This window comes from Bufo bufo, chromosome 9 (genome assembly GCF_905171765.1).
Source record: "Bufo bufo chromosome 9, aBufBuf1.1, whole genome shotgun sequence".
NCBI lineage: Eukaryota > Metazoa > Chordata > Amphibia > Anura > Bufonidae > Bufo > Bufo bufo.
Window position 1 is genome coordinate 35,787,700 of NC_053397.1, and position 18,155 is coordinate 35,805,854.

The 18,155-nt window shown below is 48.6% G+C and overlaps 1 protein-coding gene across 3 annotated transcripts in view; it reads left to right on the plus strand.

Moving 5' to 3' along the window:
* Positions 1–1,977: 1,977 nt before the first annotated feature.
* The window catches only part of ARHGEF3 (Rho guanine nucleotide exchange factor 3), a 316,670-nt gene continuing 300,492 nt past the window's right edge, over positions 1,978–18,155 (plus strand). For 2 of the 3 annotated variants that reach the window (XM_040406971.1, XM_040406972.1), the window contains exon 1: positions 1,978–2,522. In XM_040406971.1, coding sequence (XP_040262905.1) covers positions 2,485–2,522 — 38 coding nt within the window. In that variant the 5' untranslated portion in view covers positions 1,978–2,484. The remainder of the gene's footprint in view (positions 2,523–18,155) is intronic. The other variant, XM_040406973.1, reaches the window with a different exon arrangement.

The window sequence follows — 18,155 nt, forward strand, 5'->3', positions numbered from 1 at the left end:
TGCATCATCCTTGTGCTGTGACATCACTATGTGCACCATCCGTGTGCTTTGACATCACTATGTGCACCATCCGTGTGCTGTGACATCACTATGTGCACCATCCGTGTGCTTTGACATCACTATGTGCACCATCCGTGTGCTGTGACATCACTATGTGCACCATCCGTGTGCTGTGACATCACTATGTGCATCATCCCTGTGCTGTGACATCACTATGTGCACCATCCGTGTGCTGTGACATCACTATGTGCACCATCCGTGTGCTGTGACATCACTATATGAATCATCCTCATGCTGTGACATCACTATGTGCACCATCCGTGTGCTGTGACATCCCTATGTGCACCATCCGTGTGCTGTGACATCACTATGTGCACCATCCCTGTGCTATGACATCACTATATGAATCATCCTCATGCTGTGACATCACTGTGTGCATCATCCCTGTACTGTGACATCACTATGTGCATCATCCCTGTGCTGTGACATCACTATGTGCATCATCCCTGTGCTGTGACATCACTATGCATCATCCCTGTGCTGTGACATCACTATGTGCATCATCCCTGTGCTGTGACATCACTATGTGCATCATCCCTGTACTGTGACATCACTATGTGCATCATCCCTGTACTGTGACATCACTATGTGCATCATCCCTGTGCTGTGACATCACTATGTGCATCATCCCTGTGCTCTGACATCACTATGCATCATTCACGTGTTGTGAGATCACTATGTGCATCATCCCTGTACTGTGACATCACTGTGTACATCATCCCTATGCTGTGGCATCACTATGTGCATCATCCCTGTACTGTGACATCACTGTGTACATCATCCCTATGCTGTGGCATCACTAACTGCATCTTCCCTGTGCTGTGGTATCACTGTGTGCATCATCCCTGTACTGTGACATCTCCATTATGTCATTGCTCCAAGTAGTGGCACAAGCGCAGAGGCTCTGCTTCCGCAGCAGCGACTGTTCATGCGCTACTACTTAGGGTCCATTCACACGTCCGCAAATGGGTCCGCATCTGTTCCGCAATATCGGAAACGGGTGCGGACCCATTCATTCTCAATGGGGCAGGAATGGATGCGGAGAGCACACTATGTGCTCTACGCATCCGCATTTCCAGAGCGCCCCCGAACTTCCGGGCCGCGGCTCTGCAAAAAAATAGAACATGTCCTATTAGGCAGTTCTATGGGGGGTGCCGGCCGGGTGTATTGCGGATCCGCAATATACCACGGATGTGTGAATGGACCCTAAATCGGCAGGGGGGCTTCTTCCGCAGAAGGGACAGCCCCTCAACGGTGAAGAACTCTTGGTGATGAGACAAATCAATTCGCTCATCCCTAATTTCGTGGTCCGATTTCTGCCCCTTAAGGAACGCCAATCCATGCAGCACGTTGATTGCCGCCCCTTATCGATACAAATTATTACAGGCCTTCGTCCCCATATTGTTTTATGTCGTGTACCCAGGGCAACGTGCTGCCCGACACAGGCCAACCCTCAAACCCTCTTTTGACTTCAGTTGGGCAAATGGTGCCCTATGGAAATGTTCGACGTCTACGTGGATGGCCTTTACTCCATGCACAGGAGTAACAGTCTGCAGGGAGCCTTAAAGGGGTCCAGGGCCCCTTTGTGTGGCACCTATGGGTGCACGGTCACCCACACGTTAGCTGTCACTTGGGGTACTATGGGGTACTGGCAGTAGAGGAGGCACTGTGTCTGGTAATTGAGGACGCAGTAGGGGGGCACTGTAGCTGGCAGTAGAGGGGACACTCTGGTAATTGGGGATGCAGTAGAGGGGGCACTGTGGATGGTAGTCATGGGGACAGTAGGTAATGACACTTTCAGCTTAGCTCCCTTCCTACCATTATCTGTCCTTTCATCTCCTATGTGTACTGCAGTCAGCGCCGGTGATTCTGGGCGGGAGCCTCAAGTGACAGGACCGGGCGGAGGAGGAGGGAGCAGGCGGGGTCTAGCGTTCAAACTCAGGGCAGAGTTACAGGGAAGTCTCGGTACGTTACATCGCCGCCGCTCCATCTACCGGTGGCTGAACGCTGAAGTAAACTGCGGGGACCCGCGGTGCCCCCAGCCTGGCACAGTGGCACCACAGAGGTAGAGGGACGACCACAGCCTGGCACCACAGAGACAGCGGAACGTCCACAGCCTGGCACCACAGAGACAGCGGGACCCCCCCAACCTGGCACCACAGAGACAGCGGGACCCCCCAGCCTGGCACCACAGAGACAGCCGAACGTCCACAGCCTGGCACCACAGAGGTAGAGGGACCCCCCCAGCCTGGCACCACAGAGGTAGAGGGACCCCCACAGCCTGGCACCACAGAGGCAGCGGCGGGGCCCCCACAGCCTGGCACCACAGAGTCAGCGGCCGGACCCCCACAGCCTGGCACCACAGAGGCAGCGGCCGAACCCCCACAGCCTGGCACCACGGACCCCCACAGCCTGGCACCGCTCATGCATCAGGGAGGAAGCCTGAACAGTCCGGCTGAGAGGTGAGGGGGTGACTAATAACACAGCAGCTCGTGGCTCCAAGATGGACTACAGCTCCCCGCAGGTGCTGCTTTGCAGTCCGGCACAGAGAGGTGGTCCAGTCAGCTGCACAGACACTACATTATGCAGCACACCTGGGGCCACATATGGCAGTGTTGTACATGGCTCAGTATGATGATAGTAATGATAGGTTAGTAAGTACCAAGGTGAGACGGCATTTTTTAATCGCAGTGTTCGCCGTATTCTGCGTCATGTCATGTGGTGGGGGACATTGCGCACAAACAGACAGGGACCCAGATTTAGGGGCACTTCGTATTGATGGGTGGACATCCTCGAGGTGGGACCCCAAGCAATCACTAGAATGAAGAGGCAACCATCTCTGTCACAAGCTTATTTGGAAGCAGCGCCCGTAGACTTTAATGGCGTTTCGATGGCGAGTCTAGTTTTCAGTATGGTTTCCGCCGCAGTTTTTTACTCAGAATTTACTTGTGGTTTTGCCCCATTGAAAATGGACACCGGGTAATGGTGTCCAGCCAGGGGTGGACTGGCCATAGACCCTATGGGGTAATTTCTCCGGGGGCCGATGCCCAGGGGCCCGCCCAAACCTTCCTTATGGCGCCACCCAGGTACATGATGATCTGATGCTCTCATCAGTAATTAAAGGGGTTATCCAGCCACTATAATGCCCCCCAAAATGCCCGGGCCCCTCATACTGGTCATACACTTACCCCGCTCCCCAGCACCCGCATCGCTTCTGATGCCCACACGGCTGCCGCTGCATCTCCCCATCGCGCGGATGAAAACATATGGGGGGGGGGGGGTGTCAACCAATAGCAGGTTGCAACGGAAACAAGTCTCCCTAGCATCACCCTTCGCGGCCTGCTGTCGGCTGATCCCCCCCTTCCCGAAGGGCCAAGGGCTGAAGGGACGGGTTAGGTTAAGAAATTGGCACAGTCTCAGTTTTCACCTCGGGCAGCAGAAAGGCGAGGTGCACCCCTGGGGGCATTATAGGGGTTGGATATCCCCTTCAATTCCTGCTGAGAGCATCAGATCATCGTGTACCTGACCAACGACCACAGGTGTCCTCCTGAACTCAACTGTAGCACCGTCCTCAGGACAGTGATACGGTAGAATACTGTGGTGAAGGCGGTAGCATTTTGTGCTGCACTGTGGTATATGGTTCTGCTTGAGCGGTATTTTATGCTGCACTACAGTATTGCAGGCCTTGCCTGCTTGTGTTGCCTTCTGTCACTTCGGGCCCGCCTACAACAACGGGGCCACTTTCAGTTTTTTTTCCAGGGCTACTTTAATCTCCCAGAACGCCGATGCTTCCAGCGGTGTCCGTCCAGACTCCGCACTAAGAAGGGGCATGTCCCTGCTGGACACGGTTGTGACTTTAAACCACAGGAGGTGGAAACAAAGCAGCGGCCTACAGGAGTCCACGACATAAACTGCTATTTGAAAGGGCCCTTTGAGTATATGCTGCAGATTTTCTGCTATAGAATTGGACAGGACTCCGCATGCTACAGTCCTCCACTGGGGGCCTCTCCATACACGCAGCCTCCCCCATAGCGTGCCACTGGTTTATTCCTGATGGATATGTGCAAAATCCACCAGATAAACCCCCTGTGTGTGCCCCTCTATAGATATCGTATTTGAGCTCCGGAGAAAACAGCTGTAACGTGGCTGTGGGCAAGTGGCCTAATCCGGAGTTTCCCTTTAATTTTTTAAAATAATAATGTGCAATGGACAGCCTGCTTCAGAAATGCCTGTATTTACTACTAATGTGGGGCTCACACTACTATTATATTCTTATATCAAGGGGGATAACCTACGTGCATGTCCCCATCCAGCGCATATACACACAGTGTACGTCCCAGCAGCCACCGGCCTGATGCAGCCGCTATGGAGGAAAAGTTGTCTTTGAAGTTTCTAGTTAATTTTACCAGTAAGAATCTAATGAGGGGATTAGAGTTGTCCGCATATTCACTTTCAGTGGACGTCATAGCTGTATTGAATAGGTAGTAGGTCTTATGGATAATTAAAAGCTTAGGGACGACATTATAACGACGCTGGGAAAAAGTGAAATCTTCGTCCGCTTTCCCACCGTGTTTAGCGGCTGCATCCGGATAGCTTTGGGTAGAAAGAAGAAATGCACAGTTCACAATGATGTACCCAGGCTCGAACTGGCCCACAGGGGTACAGGTGACTCCCCCGGTGGGCCTCTGAGGAAGGTGGGCCCCTAGTCCCCCACCCATTGCACAAGTGGCACATGGCACAGTAGACTGGCTGAGATGTTACACAGTACATTGCCTATGTATGGATAGTGTGGGCAGGTAGTATATGCATGTAGCTTTAAAGTGGGACCCCAGAATGAATTTTAGTGGTGGGGCCTAGGCACCATAGTCTAACGCTGGATTTACCCATAGATTTCTATAGACCAAACATATTTATAATATAGAATAACACGGAAAACTATGCTATGTACACTATGGTATATACACTCACCTAAAGAATTATTAGGACCACCATACTAATACGGTGTTGGACCCCCTTTTGCCTTCAGAACTGCCTTAATTCTACGTGGCATTGATTCCACAAGGTGCTGATAGCATTCTTTAGAAATGTTGGCCCATATTGATAGGATAGCATCTTGCAGTTGATGGAGATTTGAGGGATGCACATCCAGGGCACGAAGCTCCCGTTCCACCACATCCCAAAGATGCTCTATTGGGTTGAGATCTGGTGACTGTGGGGTCCATCTTAGTACAGTGAACTCATTGTCATGTTCAAGAAACCAATTTGAAATGATTCGAGCTTTGTGACATGGTGCATTATCCAGCTGGAAGTAGCCATCAGAGGATGGATACATGTTCTCATTCTGTTTACGCCAAATTCGGACTCTACCATTTGAATGTCTCAACAGAAATCGAGACTCATCAGACCAGGCAACATTTTTCCAGTCTTCAACAGTCCAATTTTGGTGAGCTCGTGAAAATTGTAGCCTCTTTTTCCTATTTGTAGTGGAGATGAGTGGTACCCGGTGGGGTCTTCTGCTGTTGTAGCCCATCCGCCTCAAGGTTGTGCGTGTTGTGGCTTCACAAATGCTTTGCTGCAGACCTCGGTTGTAACGAGTGGTTATTTCAGTCAACGTTGCTCTTCTATCAGCTTGAATCAGTCGGCCCATTCTCCTCTGACCTCTAGCATCCACAAGGCATTTTTGCCCACAGGACTGCCGCATACTGGATGTTTTTCCCTTTTCACACCATTCTTTATAAATCCTAGAAATGGTTGTGCTTGAAAATCCCAGTAACTGAGCAGATTGTGAAATACTCAGACCGGCCCGTCTGGTGCCAACAACCGTGCCACGCTCAAAATTGCTTAAATCACCTTTCTTTCCCATTCTGACATTCAGTTTGGAGTTCAGGAGATTGTCTTGACCAGGACCACAACCCTAAATGCATTGAAGCAACTGCCATGTGATTGGTTGACTAGATAATTGCATTAATGAGAAATAGAACAGGTGTTCCTAATAATTCTTTAGGTGAGTATATGTGTGTGTATATATATATATATAGTGGCGATGTGTACAGTAAAAGTCCTGGAAGGGGTGTATATCTCACCCAGGTTCCTCAGCTGGGTGAGATAAATAAAATCCAGAAAGCTGCAGGGGTTTCAGCAAAGCATAGTTTTCTGAGACAGTTTTGTTAACATTTTGTTCTGGGCTGGATTTAATTTGGACTGGTGGATAGGTTTGGTAGTGGGATCTGCCAGTCCGGGTATTGTCTTTTACCTGAGGTGATCGCAGGTGAGCCCTGCTGTAATTAAGGAGGGATGAAAACAACCCTCTGTGTGTCAGTCTGAAGAGAGAAAACTTGGAAACAGAGGCCTACAGAGGCTCTGTGTGGTTTCAGACAGGAGGGCTGAGGGGCCACAAGACTTTGTAAAGCCTGAGGGGCCCAGAGTTGGGAGGACTTCTGGACTCTCTTCCCCCAAGGGTGCTGGTGTGGTCACAGCCTGGAGGCTACTGGACCGTATGTGGCTGAGGGGCAACGAGGCTATGTGAAGCCTGATCTCTTCCCGTAGGAACTTGTGTCTGACGAGCAGACCTGCTAAGGCTTGGAGCCTGAGACCCTGTGCTTAGAGGTGAGTCAGGGAAACTATTGTGTGTTAGTTAGAGCCCAGACGGGCAGGTGTTTGTTTCATTTTGATGCTTATGTTTGTGCGGGTGCTGAAGTGCGACAATAAAGCACCAGTAAATCCGGTTGTCTGCGAAAAAGTCTGTGACTGCGACCCCCTGAGAGAGAGCGATCCCTTACAATATATATATAAAATATGTTTTTTACAGTGAAAAATTCACTTGTATGTCCCTCCTTATTGAACAAGTTGAGAGAATTGTTAAAGATCGGCATTGGCCAAATGAGGTATTGTCCTTTTACACACACAGATCGATGGCACAGCATGTTGATCGGTGCTCGTTAAAGGGGATTATCCCATGATTAATATAAAAAATGAAAATCGGACACCATATAGTAAATAACAAGCTTTTTCTATCAAAGCCAGAACCAGCCCTGCACCTCACATGGATCCAGAGATCTCCCCATTCATTGCTCTGATTGACCTGCTAGATTTATTTCAAGCTGACAACTCAGGGGGCGTGTCCTTTCTCAGGGGGCGTGTCTTTTCTGCTGGAGCTTTCCTCCTATCACAGCTCAGGGGGCGTGTCCTTGTCTTTTCTCCTGGAACTCTCCAATCACAGCTCAGGAAGCAGCTGAAGGATAAAACTGAGCATGTGCGGTCTTCTCAGCAGGTGGCGCTATACAGATACGTTATATTGAATAACTCAATGGAGGCCAGCCGGCGCTGGACAAAAAAACGCAGCATGCTGTAGTTTTTGTCTGGCTGCCTCTCGGTGTGTCTGCTGCTCCATTATAGTGAATGGGGTCGAAGCGGACTTCCGGCGGCACATTGGGCTAGCGTTAACACAGATCTGGCAGGCTGTTCGCCCACCTGAAAGTAGCCTGACTATGCTAAATCTTTAATTACATGCAATTTACAAAAGTATTCAGATTCAGGTGCTGGTTTAAAAACTGTAGAATATTTTTGTGGGACAACCCCTTTAAGTGGCATTTATATGTGGAGATTATCGTTAGTATGAGGGGGGGGGCAAATCATTTCTCCGGTAAAACGCCACTTGTATGGTCAACATTAAGGCCACGTTCACATCTCCGGTGAACGGTTCCGGCAGGCTGTTTTGGTAAATGTAACAGATCACGGCTGGATCCCTATTGATTATAATAGGATCTGGTGGTGATCCGGCCGCTTTCCGGCATAAATGCAAGGATTTGGCTGGACAAAAACCATTTCATGCAGCGGTTTTTGGTCCGGCCAACAGCTTGCATTTGTGTCTGATCAGGCAGCCGGAAGAGCTTGCTGGAGATATGAATGCACGCGGTCCGGCAGTGGGATCCGCATGCAGGCCGCCACCAATTTGTACGTACCGGGCCGCACCTGTACACGTGATTTGTTTCAAATTGCACATACAGGCGTGGGCTGACAAGTACAGGTGTAGCCTGCCGGACCGCATTGTGTACGGGCAGCCTAAGAGTATTGCTTATTTCGCACTAAACATATAAATCATTCTGTTTATTTCCCAGATGCAGTCCCTGCGCTTCAGAGATTTAAGCTAGGTCTACATGACGACATTTGTCGCGCGACAAATAGGGCAAAACTACACTGCAAAATTTGTCGCGCTACATTTTGTTGCACCAATGTCGCGCGACAATTTTTATAATGGCAGTCTATGGTGTCGCACTGCAACATGCGACACGCTGCGACTGCGACGCGACAGTCGCAGAAAAATTTATCTCGAATGGAGATACAATGTAGCGCAACAAATGTTGTCGTGGGGACCTAGCCTTAAGGCTGGGTTCACACTTGAGCGTTTTACAGCGCGTTCAAACGCGCTGTAAAACGCTCAACACATGAAAACCAATGCTTCCCTATGGCCCTGGTTCTCACTTGAGCGTTTTACAGCGCGTTTGAACGCGCTGAAAAACGCCCTATGGCCCTGGTTCTCACTTGAGCTTCTTTGGGGCGTTTTGACGCGCGTTTGTGGCCATAGAACACTGCAGTCAATCACACAAACGCGTGTTTACTATTGCAAAAAACGCGCGACAAAAACGTGCGTTAAACGCGCATATAAAATGCGCTCAAGTGTGAACCCAGCCTAAATGTGATCACGCCTGGTCCTGTCAATCAAAGTGCAGAGGGTGCAGCAGTTGCAGAGAGGGCAGAGCCTCTAGGTGTAATGGTAACGCCCCCCGTTGCTCCTAGAGGCTCATTTGCATATATTAAAACATGGGACCAACACAGATGCCTTCAGCTGCCAAGTGCACATGTAACAGGTCAGCCAGGTACAAATCTGCTGACAGATGCCCTTTAATTACAGCATGTAGTGTGAGCACGATATAACAAGTGTGAACATGATATAAAGATATGATATAATATGATATATTCTGCCTTGGTGCTTTACATGGAAGGAAGGATCTCTGTCTCCCTAAAAATTATTTCCGTAGGGTAGATTATAGACATCCAATAAAATTATAACTATTATATAATCAATTTCTTAGGCCCCTTGCAGACGAGCGTGTCCGGATTATGTCCGGATGCGTCCCGGTGCATTGCGGCAAACCCGCGCGAGTAGGAACGCAATTACGTTCCGATGTTCAGTTTTTAATGTGTTTTTGCACGCGCGTGATAAAACACTGACTGTGGTACCCAGACCCGAACTTCTTCACAGAAGTTCAGGTTTGGGTTAGGTGTTGTGTAGATTGTATTATTTCCCCTTATAACATGGTTATAAGGGAAAATAATAGCATTCTGAATACAGAATGCATAGTACAAGGGGTGGAGGGGTTAAAAAAATAAAAATAAAAATTTAACTCACCTTAATCCACTTGTTCGCGCAGCCGGCATCTCTTCTGTCTTGTTCTGTGAGGAATAGGACCTTTGATGACGTCACTACGCTCATCATATGGTCCGTCACATGATCTATCACTATGGTGATAGATCATGTGACGGACCATGTGATGAACGTAGTAACATCATCAAAGGTCCTATTCTTCACAAAAGGAGACAGAAGAGATGCCGGGCTGCGCGAACAAGTGGATTAAGGTGAGTTAAATTATTTTTTATTTATTTTTAACCCCTCCAGCCCTATTGTACTATGCATTCTGTATTCAGAATGCTATTATTTTCCCTTATAACCATGTTATAAGGGAAAATAATAATGATCGGGTCCCCATCCCGATCGTCACCTAGCAACCGTGCGTGAAAATTGCACTACATTCGCACTTGCTTGCGGATGCTTGCGATTTTCACGCAACCCCATTCATTTCTATGGGGCCTGCGTTACGTGAAAAACGCACAAAGAGGAGCATGCTGCGATTTTGACGCAACGCACAAGTGATGCGTGAAAATCACCGCTCATGTGCACAGCCCCATAGAAATGAATGGGTCCGGATTCAGTGCGGGTGCAATGCGTTCACCTCACGCATTGCACCCGCGCGGAATACTCGTCCGTGTGAAAGGGGCCTTACAAAACAGAGATATAACAGGTGTAACAATCTTGCTCGGGTATAAGTCGTTTCCGCAGATATATCTAGTAAATATATAAAAATGAGTTTTGGAATGTTACTTTAGGCTACTTTCACACTTGTTGTGTTTTTCCGGTATTGAGATCTGGTAGAGGATCTCAGTACCGAAAAAAACGGTTCAGTTTTGCCCCCATGCATTCTGAATGAGAAGAGATCCGTTCCGTCAGCATTTTGTTTTGTGACTGCATTTCTTTTTGTTTCCGGTTATTAAAAATGGATCCAGTACTGAAACCAATGTAAGTCTATGGTGACGGATCCGTAAAAAACAGATCCGTCACCCATTGACTTTCAATGTATTTAGTGCAGGCTCCGTTTTTTCCGTTTAGTTTTTACACAACCGCATCCTAACAGAACAGATGCATACTGATGTGCAAAATCAAAACGGATCCGTTTAATTCCGGTATTGAGATCCTCTGCAAACGCAAGTGTGAAAGTAGCCTTATTTGCTTATTGTGCCCATCACGTTTTCATGTGTATCACTGTGGTACGGGACAGTCGTCGCCCAGCGGGTGAATGTATGGGGGGTGCTGGGTGACAGCTGGTGACAGGCAGTGAGGGGCAGATGATCTGGGTGCCCGCTGCTGTGTCTCTGCTCTTTCTAGCGCTGTAATTACAGTGATCTGACAAACGTAATATATAGTCTCTGAAAAAACATCCTGCTCAAAATAATGGAAAGCCAAACCAGATATCAAGATGCAACACGTGACCGACACTGAGGTTTGTGGAAACGTGGCCATACACATTCAGTAGCTGAGCTGATGGTCAAATGCTCTTTGGCGGCAGCTGTTCCTCCCGATATGCAAACTCGGTTGGGCTGGGGATGCATGTCTTCTGCCTGGGAAGAGGGGCAGCAGCGTATCTCCCTTGCAAGCAAAGGACTGAACTTGTTGAAGTGAACTTGGCTGAATGTCTAATCCATAATCGATAGTACCGCCAGTTTAATGTTTATGTCCATCTTAAAGGGGTTGTGTCACCTCAGACAATGGGGGCATATCGCTAGGATATGCCTCCATTGTCTGATAGGTGTGAGTCGTAAACGGAGTCGGCAAAGTCCCAGCGGGCGCACCGCGCATGCGTGGCCGCTTTCCACTCATTTCTATGGGGCTGCCGAAAATAGCCAAGCGCTGGCTCCGCTATTTCCATTGGCCCCATAGAAATGAACGGGAGCGGTGGCCGCATAATGAATGGGGCCGGCAGATGTCAGTTAGCATCCCGCAGTGCCGGATCCAGACGATCCAGACGTATATGTGAAACAAGCCTAATAAAGCTAGCACCAGCCCTGTACCTCACTTGGATCCAGAGCTTCCCCTGTTAATTGCTGCAATTATTCTGCTAGATTTTTTTGAAGCTGGCAGCTCGGGGGGGGGGGGGGGGGGAGTGTCCTTTCACAGGGGCCGTGTCCTGTCTACTGCAGCTGGTGGTAGTTGAAGGATGGAACTGAGCATGTGCGTCCACCTCAGTGAGCAGGACAGAGAAATTAGAAACAGAGCAAACAGCAGGTGGCGCTATACAGATAGATTTTTTTTATTTTTATTTCTTTATAACTCAGTAGCTATAATTTTTAATTACATGAAATTACAAAAATATTCAGATCCAGGTGCCGGTTTGAAAACTGTAGAATATTTTTCACTGGACAACCCCTTTAACTCTCAGTCCAACAGTGAAGTCCCTGGTTTAGGACTGCATTACTGCAACCGATTATCTGACCGATTTTCTGACCAATTATTGGTCAGATGGCCAATTCCACACACAGATCTTTTGTTATACACACTAACTCTTCGTCTCATTGGTGTAATACAGCCTTTAGAGGAAATGCGTCATCAGAAAAGGACCTATTGTTTAAGGCTTCTTTCACACTCGTGTTAGGTTTGTCCGGCAGGCTGTTTCCGAATCCGTACTAACGCTTACACACAGGTGCTGCCTGAAATCCTGCCCGGCCCCATTCACTATAATGGGGACGGGCGGGAGATGCAGCCTCAGCACGGCAAACATGCCAAGAGACGGCCGATCAAAAACCGCAGCGTGCTGCGGTATTTTCTTCAGATGGATCAGAAGAATGTTAAAAAACGAAATGGTGATGTGAACCTACTCTTAGATGGGTCCCTTGGAAAAAAAAAAAACAGATCGCAAAGTGTCCTGTAATCTGTTGTTATCAGCTGTAATCTGTATGGACCCCTTTCAGTAAGGCCTCCTGCACACGACCGTTTTTTCCCCCCGTTTACTGGCCGCGAAACCGCAAAACACTGAAAAAGCCATACGGTCGTGTGCAGGAGGCCTTAGTAGGTGTTAAATTACCTTGCAGCACCCCCACAGGGGAAACTAAGCATTGCACCCTGCCCATTCAAATCAATGGGATGTCTGTATTAAGCAGGTCAGTTCAGGTCCTCCAGAGTTAGGGATGCTCTTTGGCCAAAAAGCAGAGGAACCCCTCATAATAAGGCCTCATGCACACGGCTGTTAGTCCCCCATTCCATGCATTGGGGACCGCAATTTGCGGTCCCCAATGCACGAGCAACACTCTTGCAGATTCCGCAGATGGATCCACACGCATTCAACTTGAATGGGTCCATGATCCGTCCGCATCGCAAAAAAATAAAACATGTTCTATTTTTTTTGCTGTGCGGAGGCACGGAGAGAAACTCCACGAAACACTCCGTAGTGCTTCTGTGGGTTCTGTGTCTCCGTTCCGCATCGGAGCTTCTGGATTGCGGACCCATTCAAGTGATGCGGTGCAAAAACAGCCGGGGCCCGTATATTGCGGACCGGCTATTTTCGGGTCCGCAATACAGGCATGGCCGGAACACGTTTGTGTGTATGAGCCCTAAGAGGTATGAAAATGGGTTTTCAAAACTGGACAACACCTTTTTATAAAGTGTCATTTTTGATGCACTGAAATAAGATCTTGTAAAGCCGGTTCCTCTACCGACAGCCTGGTTGGTCCTTTGTTTGGAAAGCTGCGTTGCGATATGTCATCCAGTGAGATGACGTGACAATGGCGGCTTATTTCTGCTGACATCACTGTAGAGACTTCACCACGGCACATGGTGGGGGACTTTTTTTGTTTTTCGCAGGCATTTTCCATTACAGGTTTTGGGAGAATCAGAAAGAACCCAAGTGCCCGCTCCTCCTCGCTGACCTGCCTGACTGACATGGCATAAAAGCGCGTTAGCCGGAGATCTCTTTAATGTCCTGACTTGCAGGTATAATGCTCTTTTCCGCCTGGGGTCACGCCACCACGGATAGGAGATTAACTGGAAGAAAAATAAACATCTCCATTTCCTAGTTACCCAGCAGTACGGGACCCGCGAGGATGCTGACAGACCATTCAGGCTGGGCACGTGTCCTGCTGCAGTAATGAGCTGGATTATAAGCACATGTCTGGCGGTATTACCACGAAGACATGGCTTCCTCCTAGAAAACGGAAAAACTTTTTTTGGCCCTGAAACTGGAGGCTTTGCTTGGCAGTTCTGCACGTGTGAGAAACGCGTTAAGTTACGTGCCCACGCTTGAGAAAGCATTGACTGACGATTGCATTGCAGCGCTACTTATATTCAGCGGACATTTTTTCCCAAATTGGCGCCACTGTTGTTCACGGACTGGAGTTTTTTCCCCCAAATGAATTGGGCTGAACTGCAATATCACACACAACCTGCGGACAAGTGTGGCGCTGTTTCTGGAAGAAAGCGGCCATGTTTTTCCAATCCCGGACAACCCCTTTAACGATCAATGTTAGATTGGTGGGCTGTGACCGATGTGACCCCCCTGATTACTAGGACTGGGCTGTTTCTGTATCCCCCATAGTCTATAATAACATTTCCTCTTCCCTTCTCCTCACTGTCTTGGCTGAATTTCAGAAACGTGGATCCTCTGTTAGGCCTCCTTCACACGAATGTTGTTTGGGTACGCAATTTTTGTGGCTCGGATGCGGATCCATTCACTTCAATGGGGCCACAAAAGACGCGAACACCACTCCGATAGTCCATTTTGCGGACAAGAATAGGCATTTCTATTTATGGGGGCGGCCCGTTCCGCAAATTGCTGAACGAACAAGGGCGGCGTTCGTGTTTTGCGGATCCACAATTTGCGGACCTCAAAACACGGTGCGGTCGTGTGCATGAGGCCTTATAGTGGTTTGTGGGGACCTCCACCATCTTAGATTTATCACTTTTCCTGTGGCTCGGTTCAGGTTCAGGTACAGGTTGGGGGCAAGCCCTTTAACCCTTTCCTCATCTCATAGGGAACAATTTAATCATAGTTTTGTAATTCCAAAATATTTATTTGTTGCTGCTGCAGGATTACATAATGTGCAGTAACGTGCGCCCCGCTCCCTGATGATGGGCACAGCTTTGGCGGTGTCAAGTGACATTATAATTTTGGAACACATGTGCTGGAAAGCATCGCATGTCTTCATGTGGTTTCTGGGTAAGGCAGCGAGGACGGGCATGTTCCTGCCAGCTGGCTGAGGGCACGGATCAGCTGTAGTGGGAGAGACGATGGAGGAGTTATGAACATAATAGGAGTCTAGTCTGCTGAGCTAATCTACCCAGTTAAAGGCGTAAGGTATTTTTAAAGTATTTTTCATAAAAATTATTATTATTTTTTTACTTTTGTTAAATCCCACAGAAAATACGTACAAACAAGATCAACTACGGAAAAAGACCACACAGATCAACTAGTTTGCCCTTATATTATATCTGCCCCCTATCAGCCAGGAGGACCCACCTCACCCGTGCATCATACTCCAGGACCTGTCCATAGACCCTACAGGGAAATGTCCCGGTGGGCCGATGCCCAGGGGGCCGCCTGAGTCCCCCTCACAGCCGGACAGTTTTTGTGGATGCTGGGGGGCAGTATTTTGTGATGGACTGTAGTATTTGGCTCTGTTAGGGTGGAATAATGTGTCGCAATGTGGTATTGCTGGCCCCGTCTACTTGTGTTGTGGGCCACCTTAAATTCCCAGCCCGTCCCTGATGGAAGAGGAAAAGAAACCATCTGCAGGGTAGTGGCGACTTATCTCCTAGGGAAGGGGTCAGCGCACATTAAAGAGGACCTTTCACTACAATAAAAAATCTAAACTAAGTATACAGACATGGAGAGCGGCGCCCAGGGATCTCCCTGCACTTACTATTATCCCTGGGCGCCGCTCCGTTCTCCCGTTATAGGCTCCGGTAGCTTCAGATTTTCGGCTCAACTGGGAGGAGCCTGCCGGCGTCTCCTTCTCCCAGGCTGTAGCGCTGGCCAATCGTAGCGCTCAGCTCATAGCCTGAGAGAAAAAAAAAACTCTCGGGCTATGAGCTGAGCGCTGCGATTGGCCAGCGCTACAGCCTGGGAGAAGGAGACGCCGGCAGGCTCCACCCAGTTGAGCCGAAAATCTGAAGCTACCGGAGCCTATAACGGGAGAACGGAGCGGCGCCCAGGGATAATAGTAAGTGCAGGGAGATCCCCGGGCGCCGCTCTACATGTCTGTATGCTTAGTTTAGATTTTTTATTGTAGTGAAAGGTCCTCTTTAAGGGCTCGTTCACACGACCATTGGTGTCCCGTGACCGCATTTGCGGACCCGCAATACACGGGCATCGTTCCGTTGTCATTCCGCATCATGGATGCGGACCCATTCATTTTAATGGGTCCGCAAATCCGGAGAAGCGGAATGGAAGCACGGAACGCAACACTACGGAGTGCTTTCTGGGGTTCCGTTCCGTGCCTTCGCACTGCAAAAAAATAGAACATGCTCTGTCTTTTTGCGGAACGGAGGAATCGCTGACCCATTCAAGTGAATGGGTCTGCGATCCCCATGCGCCTGCCCCACGGAAGGGCGCAATTTGCGGTTCACAGCACGGGCACGGGACACCAACGGTCGCGTGAACGAGCCCTAATACTGATTAAATCTGGAGCGTTTCATGGCCTTAAATGGGTTGTCCAGGATTTTACAAGTGTACTTAGGATAGGCCATGAATATCTAATCGGTGGTTCTGTACCCCCTGCTGATCATCTGTTATGGAGTAGCTCTGGCGCACAAACCATAAAGCTCCTACCATTGTGTACTGAATGGAGCTGATGTTATTTCATGATATTTGATGCATTGTATATCCATTGTATGGATAAGTCAGGGTTAGCAATCCTTGTTGGAAGCTAGGTGATGGACTTAGGTCTGCCCCTAGTTCAGTCAGTTTCTAGCTGAGGAAGTGAGACGCCACATATGCTCACTTTTGACTAGGCCTGCACCCCAGAGAATCACTACTCGCAGAGAAAAAAAACATCTCTCCCACACAGTAAATAGAGAAAGGAAGAACTCTAAAGCCATGTCCATTTTAGGACCTCAACTATGTATTTTAGCGAATTAGGCGTGCTCTCATTTTTATAGTAAAGGGTACTTTCACCCGCAGCGAGTGGCAGCATCTTTTTGTGAGCGGCCAATTACCATAGAGCAACACTTCACGCGTTTTTACCGTGAGTTGCCGCAGCATTTTGTGTTGTTTTTGGCCCTATGCCTTCTACGGGCCGAACAAGCTCCTCGCAGAACCAAGGCAAATCGTGGTAAAAACTGCTGACAGGCAAAAAGACGGTGCCGTTTGGCACATGTGAAAGCACCCTAAGGGTCCATTCACACGTCCGTAATTTGGGTCCGCATTCGTTCCGCAATTTGCGGACCCATTCACTTTCAATAGGGCTGGAACGGATGCAAATCCACATTTCCTGGATCCGCATCCGTTTTTTTAGAATCCGCATCCGTTTATTCGGGATCAGTTTTTTCGGGATCCGCAATTTCGTTCCTGGAAAAAATAGAACATGTCCTATTCTTGTTCGCAATTGCGGACCAGAAAAGGCATTTTCTATTAAATAGTGTCTGTGATGTGCGGATCCGCAAATTGCGGATCGCACATTGCAGGTGTCCGTGTTTTGCAGATCCGGAATTTGCGGATCTGCAAAACACTTACAGACGTGTGAATGGACCCTAAGACTATGATGAATCTGGCTCCATCCTCATAAGGGAAGTAGTTAAAGCCTTCTAAGATGATTGTGATTGAAACAAGATAGTATCCCATTACTGCAGAAGCTCTTCTTGCAGCACAATTTATTACTTTAGGATAAACCGCTGCCCGGCTTTAATGAAGGCTTCTCCTGTAACATCTGGCTCTTTGGTCAGTGGAGAAAGGCACATTCTTTGCTTTGTGGCTCCACGTTAAACTAGGACAAGGGTATGTTTATGGCTATCACGTTTTCCCGCTTGGCTTGTATAACAAAAGCCGTAGCGGTTTTGAGTTTTTGTAGGAACTGAATATTTTCCTCAGCAGAATCCCCACACGATAAAAACCTAAGAGGGCATTTCCCGAGGGCATTGTTACTCCTGGGCAATGCGGGTCCATATGGATCATAGAGAGGTCAGTGGAGATACACGGTGGGTGAACGAGCTTTCAGGCCAGAGCTGGGTTATGTGTTCGGTCAGCATAAGGGCTAGGAGCTGGGTTAGGGGCCATTCACACTTCCGTAGAATGGGTCCGCATCCGTTTCGCAAATTGCCGAACGGGTGCGGACCCATTCATTTTCTATGGGGCAGGAATGGATGCGGAGAACACACTATGTGTTCTCCGCATCCGCATTTTTGGAGCGCGACCCTGTTCTTCCGGTCCGCTGCTCCGGAAAAAAATAGAACATGTCCTATTCTTGTCCGCAATTGCGGATCCGCAATACACTACGGACGTGTGAATGGACCCTAATACTGTTGCCATAGAGGCCCATGAGCCCCTATACTGTACCTCTATATGCCTCCAATAGTTATTATCGCATATGAACAACCTATAGGTGAAAACTCTATGTCATTTTTTATAAAAACAGGTGGATGGTTTTGGGATATAATTTTTGAAGTCACTCCATGTATACTACTTCCTGTTCTGGTTCTTTAAAGGGGTTATTCGACCTCTGAAATGTCCCCCCCCCCCCCCCCCCCCCCCCATATGCCTTTCCCCTCACACACAATG